Here is a 10704-nt window from a genome sequence, read left to right as displayed (position 1 = left end):
GAAGGATAGTGTGAATGGTACCCACGGATAGCTTAGTCTTTTCTGCTAATGTTTTCACTCTGATACGGGCATCTTCCAATACAAGTTTCTCGACAATTTTGACGTTTTCTTCAGAAGTGGCACTTACCGGCCCTCCAGCACGGGGGTCGTCTTCAATACTTTCTCTACCCTGTTTAAATTCACTAGACCACTTCTGAATAGTAGATAATGAAGGAGCAGAATCTTGATAAACAGCCACCATTTCTTCATGAATGACTTTTTGAGTCTTTCCTTGTTTTGTAAGGAATTCAATCACTGCGCGGTGCTCGATTTTCGTCAACATTGTGGCATCTGTCATTGTAGTTGTCTTCTCGTATTGATAACTTGAATACTAATGATGACAATTACATGAAATTTTATATTTATACCCTTAAAGAGTGTCTTTAACTAATGAGGTAATTAATTTACTCTTATCATTAGTTAATCACCCCGATACCGAGGATACATTGAACGCCCTGGTAGATATACCATATCAACGCATTTTGTGGAGACAATCACCAAAAGAAAAAATAGAAGAATATGAACTAACGACAGTCACGTATGGCACAGCGTCAGCTCCATATTTAGCAACCAGGACTTTACAACAACTTGCCATAGATGAGAAAGACAACTTCCCAAAGGCCAGTCAAGTCACTCTGCATGATTTTTATGTAGATGACATATTGTCTGGGGCACATGACGTAAATTCAGCAAAGCAACTACAAACTGACCTAATAAATATGCTACGTACAGGAGGTTTTAATTTGAGGAAATGGTCATCAAACAATGGTGAACTGTTAGACAACATCCCAGATCGATCAGATATTGACGACAAAACAATGAAGTTGCCATTAGAAGAGAGTAGAAAGTCACTGGGAGTACTATGGTCACCAATAGAAGACATCTTTTGTTATAAAGTAACAACAAATAACAACAAAAACCCAACAAAACGATTTATACTATCTGAAATTGCCAAATTATTCGATCCATTGGGATGGTTAGCACCTGTGATAGTAACAATGAAAATAATAACGCAAGAACTATTTACTAATAGTACAGAATGGGATCAGCCTGTAGATGAAAAAATTAAACACAAGTGGACAGAAATACAACAACAGCTAAAAACAATCGAAAGCATAAAAATTCCAAGGTGGTGTTATGTAACGCCAAGCAAAAAAGTAGAACTGCACGGAGTTTGTGATGCGTCAGAGAAAGCTTACGGTGCAGTAATTTACTGCCGAGTGCAGGACAGCGATAAAACATACAGGGTGACACTTTTGCAAGCAAAATCGAAAGTAGCACTAAATAAACAAAGAACTACTCTACCGAGGTTGGAATTATGTGCAGTATTATTACTAGCTCAGTTGATGGAAAAAGTCATCAAAACTATGAATTTCATTGAAGCAGAAGTCTACTGTTGGACAGATTCAATGATTACACTTGGGTGGATCAAAGGAGAAGCCAATAGATGGAAGACCTTTGTGGCCAACAGAGTATCGGAGATACAAAAACAACTACCACAAGCAAAATGGAACCACGTGATAACTAGTCAAAACCCAGCTGACATAATCTCCCGAGGAACCGAACCAAAAAAATTACTAGAACTACCAATATGGTGGAATGGCCCTAGCTGGTTAAATGATGAATACATACCTACAACAAAGACAGTACCAGAAATTTGCGAGGAAATAAAAAGAAGTCACCAGACAACTATATCGACAAAAGAAAATCAAATATGGGATAGATTCTCAAGCTACCAAAAGATGATCAGAGTATTATCTTACTGCTACCGACTTCTTTACAAGGAACGAGGTAACAAATCATTATCGTGTGAGGAAATAGAGCGTACTAGAAAACAAGTGCTATTATTAGTAAAACAAGAAGAGTTCCAAGAAGAATATAATACCTTAAAACAAGGAAAACCATTAAAAAAGGGAAGTAAACTGACAACCCTAGATCCCTTCATAGATATGGACGGATTACTACGAGTTGGGGGCAGATTGCAAAACTCTAACCTACCATACAATCAAAAGCACCCAGTATTATTGCCACAAAGCCATCACGTGACCTTACTAATCATATGCGACGCTCACTTAAAAACCTTACATGGAGGCAATGGTTTGACATTAGCGTACATACGGCAAAAGTATTGGATACTTGGAGGAAAAAGAAGAGTCAAAAGTTACATAACTAACTACGTAAAATGTATACGATATAAATTGAGAACAGCAACCCAAAAAATGGGTGAATTACCGAGAGCCCCTGTAACCGAATCCTATCCATTTAGTCACACTGGAGTAGATTACGCAGGTCCTATTCTAGTAAGGGCTATGAAAGGTCGCGGACACAAATCCTATAAGGGTTATATAGCAGTTTTTGTTTGCATGTCCACAAAGGCAATACACCTGGAATTGGTGGGCGATTTATCTACAGAGTCGTTCATCGCTGCACTACGACAATTTACAGCACGAAGAGGCCCAGTGTCACACATCTATAATGATAATGGCACTAATTTCGTTGGAGCTGCCAATTTTTTAAACCAAGAGTTACTTCAAACTACACAATCAAGTGATTTCCAAAATGCATTAACTACCATGGCAACCAAATGGCATTTCATTTATTTTATTTATTTTATTTTATTTTATTTGGTACAACAACAGACATTAGATCACAAACAATACTTATTAACAAGAAAAAACACATAACACTTTAAATCTAATATCCAATAATAGTTATACACAACTTTCCTAAATATTTATATTTTTAACAAACAGGTATAATATTCATAGGTATAATATACATACAATATATATTTATTCATATAGTTATATTTATGTATTTATATTTATATTTCAAACAAATACTATTTCAACAAATATTAAAAGCAGTGCCAAATGAACATAAACACTAATTTCTGTTACAACTTGAATACATTGCAGCTTTGAATGACATAATACTATTTGAAAATATGTCATGGCGGGAACATAAGTCATTGTATAATCGACATATTCTATATAACGGCCCATTTTGTGAAACGTTGTTCCTCATAGGTGGCAAGCTAAACAACTGTGGAATACGCATAGACCGAGTTGGCACCCTAAATTTTAGATGTTCAATCAGCTGAGAATCCATGGTAGAGTTTACAATTCTGTGCAGAGTGCATAAGTCGGAGACCCGTCTGCGATCTTCAAGACTCATCATCTTAAACCTACACAATCGTTCAGAGTAATTGGGCAGCTTACGCCGAAGTCCGTATTTTGAACTGGGACATCTTGCAAATCTACGTTGTATAGACTCTATTCTATCAACATGGATATCATATATAGGGTACCAGATAGGCGAGCAGTATTCCAGGATACTTCTAACCAAGGCATTGTACAATATTATTAAAGAGGTGGCATTACGAAATGGCTTAGTATTACGTAGGAGAAAAGATAATAAACGATTTGCATTATTACATATATGGTCGTAATGGGGTCTAAAAGAAAGAACCGAATCAAACATGACGCCCAAGTCGCGCACAACGTTCACACGATCCAACACACCACCGCCAACACCGTAAGCATAATTTAATGGCTTCTTGTTTTTGGTGAAAGTGATAACTTGGCATTTCTTCGCATTAAGGGCCATGTAGTTATGATTACACCAATTTTCAATTGTGTCAAGATTGGACTGCAGAGTCAAACAATCATTCATATCGCAAATACGGTGAAAAATCTTAACGTCGTCTGCGTATGCCAAACATTCACATCGAATCAAACCCAAAAGATCATTAACGAAAGTTAAGAATAATAGAGGGCCGAGATTTGATCCTTGAGGCACACCAGACAGTGCAAGAAACGGAACAGACTCAAATCCACTGAGGGCTACTAGTTGAGAGCGATTCATAAGGTACGATGAGATCCAGCGATGGAGACTTCCGTGAACACCAAGATGATCCAACTTTGACAGTAGTACCATATGATTGACACGGTCAAAAGCTTTAGAGAAATCTAAGTAAATAGCGTCAACCTGGCACTTATCATTAAATGCGTCACAAAGGTAAGTTACGTAAGAAAGTAAATTTGAACATGTCGAGCGACCAGAAATGAATCCGTGCTGATTTGGACTTAGTAAATGCTTGAAGTGGCTATAGAGGTGAGTGTATACTAGACTTTCAAATATTTTAGCAAACCAACTCAATATACAAATGGGCCTGTAATTAGTAACATCGGCTCTGTCGCCAGACTTATGAACCGGTGTAATCTTTGCAATCTTCCACAATGAGGGAAACACACCACTCGACAAGGACATATTATAGATGATTGTTAGCGGTTTGACAAGAACTGAAGCGCAGAGACAAATAAATACTGGTGGAATACCATCAGGACCGGGACCCTTAGATAAATCGACATGCTTGAGCTGTTTCAGGACAATATCAGAAGATAGAGTAATGTTGAATATTGACAAGTTACAGTGTGGAAATTCAGGGGTATATGTGACATTATTTTGGGCCCCATACACAGACGAGAAGTAATCGGCAAAAAGATTTACAATGTCACTACCATTCTCTGCTCTACGATCATTGTATCGCATCAGCTTGGGGTAGCTGTTAGTTACTCTCTTACCTCTAGTGTAACGCCAGAACGCCTTGATGTTCACAGACAGATCACTCTCAATACGCTCAATGTAGACCCTTAGACATTGCTCCAGTACGGCTTTTACCCTCAACCTTAACATTGAAAATGTATCGTAATCGCGGGGGTTGCCGTACCGCTTGAAGCGATTGTGGTACTTTTGCTTGTTTTTAATTAACACAATCAAACCCCTTGAAAACCAAACCGGATATCTTGTTGATTTAGTCCTGATCCTAGGTGTGTATTTTTCAATAGTCTCATGCACAATATTATAGAACGCGTGCAGAAAGTCGTCACAGTTATGAATAGATGCCAAATGATCCCAGTCAACCATCGCTAATTCACTCATACAACCTTCTATGTCAGTTTTATAGAAGCAAAGTCTGTTACATACTGATTTGTTAATGTCTAATAAAGATGCCTGAACAACGAATGTTACCTCAAAGGAAGGATGATGTGCATCCAGACGGCTTAGGGCTGGGGTGCTGATAAGTGAGAAGAGTTCCGGGTTATTTGTGATTGCTAAGTCAAGAAGTCTTTGGTTATGATTTAATATAGTGTTAAGTTGTGTCACGTCTACAAACTGAAATAAGTCGGAAAGGGCTTTCGATTTGTCGCAATTATGCTTTATTATGTGACTCTTATCATTAGACCACACAACCTCCCCCAAATTGAAATCACCAAGAATAATTGTTTTATCGTATGGATAGGAATGTAGTATTCGTTTACAATTAGTTACAAAATCTTGATAAAGTTCTATAGGTAAATAATCCGGTAAATAAACAATGCATATATTAATAGTTAATTCTTTTTTACTATTCGTTATTTGTATCCATAAATCCTCCACCAGATCAGACCGCCAATCTGTCCTATTGATAAAATTAAGATTTTTAGAGATCGCCATCAATATCCCCCCTCCATCCTGTTTATTGAAGCGTTTAAAAAATCTATTACATCTGTCTCTGCGCACCACACAGTATCTGTCATCAAACAGCTCCGAAGAAATAATACTATTATTTAGCCACGTTTCCGCCATACACACTATATCAAAATTACTAAATAGAAATGAATTGTAATTATCATTCGTTTTGGTTTTTAATCCTCGCACATTTTGGTAATAGACAGAGATAGCCATTTCATTAATTACAATTCAATGAACCTGGTACAATGCGTAAAAACTTTAAACAATACCACCTTAACGAATAAGTGCAAGACTTTCCTGGTTCTTGATGTGGATGTACGAAGAGTTGGGGTCCTTTCTAACGAAAATGCGTCCATTGCGTACCCATACGAACTTGTACCCAGTCTCCTTTGCTTTTTTCCTCGCAGCTGCATGAAGGGTTTTATAGAATGGGGACAAGTGCTCACAGACATAAATAGGCTTTTTCTCACCCGCTACGCCCAAATGATTCGTATTTAGTTTGTCATTAGGGTTGGCTTTGTTGTAGCGGTACACAGCTGAATAGAATTCGTCACGACTCCGGACACTCTTAAATTTAGCCACAATAGTCTTAGGCAGTTTGCTGTGCTTATTAAGTTTTGCAACTCTCACACAGCTAACTACGTCTCCATCATTTAATTTGTGCCCAGTAAATTGCGCACATTGATGCAATACGGTAGACAAATTCTCCGAACGAAATTCAGGGACACCATGCAATTCTAAATTATTCTCTCTTAAGTGCTGTTCCAGGCTATTTAATCTTCCTTCCAGATCGTGAACCGTGGTTTGCAATAGCTGGTTTGCGCCTTTTAGATGAGCATTATCCTTGATCAATGTATCAATGGAGAGTTTTAGGTCATCATGTGCTCCGCTGATGAACTCCACTGACTTACGAAGCTCCTGAACATCAGTCTTGATGGTGGAAAGCTCTTTGCTCAATACACGCGAAAAGATGGATGGCAGTTCTAACCGGATAGAGTCGAGAACACGTTCAGATATTGCTTCAACCAATTCATCACGCCCAATATCACCCGTACTGCGATCTGGCCTTCGCACGGTAATGTTGTCTGGTATAGTATTTTTTTCAGACTCAATGGCAGCAGCAGCCGTAGCATCATCGTCGTACTCCCTCAAAGAGCGCACCGGTATTCACATTACTCGTTTTTGGTTTCTTACTCTTGCACTCTTGACAGAGCCACTTACCTCTCTGATCCCTTGTCATCGTATTAAATTTTTGTGTGGTAATACAAGCACAGGCAAGATCATATGCCTTATTACACGAACAACATTTAAAGTATTCATGACTCGTAATTGTGCTTAGACAGCCAGCACATGTTACCTTAGGCGCCATCTGTGTGGGAATTCAGGTACTAGTAAATGCAGTAGTGAGCTGTACTGGTGGTATCTTTAACAGCTCTTGCAGTTGATGATCCCAATAATCGTAAGACAAACGAAAAGAAAACAAAGTTTCGCTAAGTTGTTGTCTCTATCAGCCCCTCACTTTGGTGGAATTTGGGAGGCAGGAGTGATGTCAATGAAACACCACTTACGCCGAGTCATAGGTGAACAAACGTTAACGTATGAAGAATTAAATACATTCCTTCACCAAATCGAAGCATGTTTAAACTCAAGACCACTGTGTGCACAAAGTGAAGCCATTAATGACAACGTCGTACTAACACCAAGTCATTTCCTGATCGGACGAGAGGCAGTAGGAACACCTGATCCAATAGCAAACATCAACACTGATTATGTAAACAGATGGAAACAAATACAAAAAATGAAGAAGGATTTCTGGAAAAGCTGGACAAAAGACTATTTGCACCAACTTCAACAACGTTACAAATGGAAGACTAACCAAGAGAATTTGACTATTGGAACACTAGTACTCGTGAAAGAAGACAACATAAGTCCTAGCAAATGGCCACTTGCACGAATCAAGGAAGTACACACAGGAAACAATGGCAATACCAGAGTAGTTACCTTACAAAAGCCATCAGGTACTATTCAAAAACGGTCATTTCACACATTGATCCCCCTACCAGTGAAAGAATTCACAGATAACGATGATGGCACTAAGAGTCCTAAAACAGTACAAGCGAATTTAGCCCAAACAAATATCAAAAGAAACACTACATCATTAGGAAAATGGCCAAAATTATACATGTTCCTACTATTAATATTGCAACTGTTCGGTATAGCAGCATCCACGTACATTTTGAAAAGTGTAGAACCAGGGTTCTATGTCGAGCACATAGGAACAGCAAACATAAATCGAGGAACATTTTTTTTTTTTTTTTTTTTTTTTTATACCTGACAGGCAAATGACTCCACTCCACCTGATGTTAAGTGGAAAGTGGTATCCAAACGCGAAGGAACCTAGTGCAGCGATGGAATCCTCACTGCACTAGCCGCCTCCACCCTGCCTGCCTACAATATGCCTCTTCACGCCTCGTTTGAAGGACCCCATATCATAAGAGGGAGGGAAGACATGTGCCGGAAGGAAGTTCCATTTGTCAACCGTGCGGCAGAGAAAGGAGCCACCGAACCTTTTAGTACGCGATGGAATGCGGCAGGTAGTGAAACGGTGACTACGAAGGCCAGCACGCGTGCTTCTGAGCAGGAACGGGGAAGGGGGGATGGGGTTGAACAGCTACTCAGAGCACTCACCATGGTACATACGGTAAAAGGCGCTAAGCGATGCAACATCTCTACGCAGTTGCAGAGGTTCAAGGCGTGATGAGACCTCTTCGTCGCCTATAATTCTAGTAGCACGACGCTGTAATTTGTCCAAGGCATCGAGTAGGTACTTGGCGGAGCCGTCCCACAAGTGCGAACAATACTCAACGCAAGACCGGACCTATGTTTTGTACAGCAGGCATAACTGGTCCGGCGTGAAAAAACGTCGCACCTTGTTCAGGACTCCGAGTTTCCGTGAGGCTGTTTTGATCACAAATTCGATGTAGCTCCTTGGATTCAAATCACAGCAGATTTCCATACCGAGCAAGGTGAAACTGCTCTGAGGTGAAAGTGCTGTGCTCATCAGAGAAGGCATGGGAATGAACGGCGACAATTTTGTTGTTAACGCGCAAACCTGTGTTTTCTTGGCGTTGAACTCAACAAGATTACTGGATCCCCATGCAGATATGAGGTCCAATATCCTATTGAGCTCAACGACAAGATCAGATCGCTCTCTGTCAGTATCGGCGCGCCCAGCTGCGGGAAATCCATGATATCCCCCATGAACAGTGCTATCATCTGCATAACAATGAATATTCCCAAGTGGAAGCATATCATTGATATGCAGAAGGAAAAGCGTGGGAGATAGGACGGATCCCTGCGGTACGTCGGCGTTCACATTCACGAACCTCGAAATGCTGCCGTCAGAAACGACGCGAATTCTCCGCTCACGAAGGAAATCGGCAATCCAGCTGCATAACTGGGCTGGCAAACCGTACGCCGGGAGCTTGGAGAGAAGAGCTTTGTGCCAGACCCGATCGAACGCTTTGGCTATATCGAGGCTAACAGCCAACGATTCGCCACGTTTGTCTATAGCCTCACCCCAAATATGCGATAAGTACGCTAGAAGGTCACCCGTTGATCGTTTCGGACGAAACCCATACTGCCGATCATTAATTATGGAGTGATCTTCTAGGTATTGGGTCAGTTGTTTATTAAGGATCCGCTCTAAAACCTTGCATATTATGGAAGTAATGGCTATGGGACGGTAATTATGCGGGTCTGATCGGTCGCCTTTTTTGGGAACTGGTTGCACATTAGCCTCTCTCCAAGAGTCCGGCACATGACCTGAAGAGAGCGACAGACGATACAGTCGCGTTAGCACGGGAGTCAACTCAGCTGCGCAATTCCTAAGTACAATCGCTGGGATACCATCAGGACCACTAGCTTTCCGGACGTCGAGAGACTGCAGCTGCGTACGCACATCGCATTGTCTGATACGAATATCAGACATCGTGTAGCCACAGTGAGGTAGAGTTGGTGGCTGTGCGTTACAGTCGTCGAGACAGGAGTTAGCCGCAAACAGATTTGCCAAGAGGTCGGCTTTATCTTGCGGCTTGTGGGCTAGATTGCCGTCAGAATATCTCAGCGGTGGCAGCGAGGGCTGGCAGAAGTTCGACGCAACGGCTCTGGCCAGACGCCAGTAGCTACGACTACCTGTGGGATGCGTCAAGAGTTCTTGGCCAACTCGTGCGACGCGCTGAGCATCCGCTCTGATGTACGCTCTTTTGCAAGACCTGGTGGCATTATTGTAGGCTGTTTTAAGTGAGTTCGTATTGGGATCGTCTGAAGCTAGACCCCTGATCCAAGCGCGGTATGCAGTCTGTTTGTTCTCAACAGCCACAGCACACTCGCGGTTGAACCAGCGGTTGCGCCTCCCTTTACTGACGAGATCCGAATGCGGGATGTAGTATTCCATCCCGATTAAGATCTCATCAGCAACGGCAGTCGCGCTAGCTGTTGGATCCACCTCACTAAAACAGCGCTGCCGCCAGGGAACGGATGCAAAATAGTCCCGCATACCGTCCCAATCTGCCGACGCATAATGCCAAATGCGGCGTTTAGCCACAGTAGGTGGTGGTGGCAGTAACGTTGCCACTTTAGTGGATATCAAGCAGTGATCCGAAGTGCCCAGAGGGGCTTGGACCACCACCCGATATCCAGCCGGGCGAGACGTCAGCAGAAGGTCCAACAAAGAGGGCGCGTCACCAACCCTATCTGGAATCCGGGTGGGCTGATTCACCAGTTGGGTTAAATCGTGTGTGAGAGCGAATGTGTGGGCAGTTCTTCCAGCATGGTCAGTTTTAGAGGAACTTACCCACGACTCGTGGTGAGCATTGAAGTCCCCTAAAAACACCAATTCCGCTGTAGGAAACTGCGCCTGCGCGTCATCTGCCGCCCGAGTAAGGTGGTTCATGAGACGAGTTGTCTCCATGTCGCCGTGGTGGGATCTGTAGAGGCACATGTAGACACGGCAATGACTGCCCAGGTCAACATGTACCCCAAGGATGGAGAAGGAGGGGTCCTCCAAATGACGCAGACGGCGACAGCAAACATCTGCCCGGACAAACAAGCAGACCCCAGCTTTCGCTTTGAAGGACTCTTCAAGCA

At 41.9% G+C, this 10704-nt stretch overlaps 1 protein-coding gene across 1 annotated transcript in view; it reads left to right on the top strand.

The window, feature by feature from the left end:
* Window positions 1-5655, top strand: part of LOC113238634 — a 5913-nt gene extending 258 nt beyond the window's left edge. The window contains exons 2-3 of the mRNA XM_026475467.1: window positions 460-2057; window positions 5485-5655. Coding sequence (XP_026331252.1) covers window positions 460-2057; window positions 5485-5655 — 1769 coding nt within the window. The remainder of the gene's footprint in view (window positions 1-459; window positions 2058-5484) is intronic.
* The last annotated feature ends 5049 nt before the right edge of the window (window positions 5656-10704 follow it).

The sequence above is a fragment of the Hyposmocoma kahamanoa genome, unplaced genomic scaffold (assembly GCF_003589595.1).
Source record: "Hyposmocoma kahamanoa isolate Upper Pololo Valley unplaced genomic scaffold, ASM358959v1 97062, whole genome shotgun sequence".
NCBI lineage: Eukaryota > Metazoa > Arthropoda > Insecta > Lepidoptera > Cosmopterigidae > Hyposmocoma > Hyposmocoma kahamanoa.
Note: the sequence above shows the minus strand (reverse complement) of the source record. Positions and strands in the feature narration are given on the sequence as shown.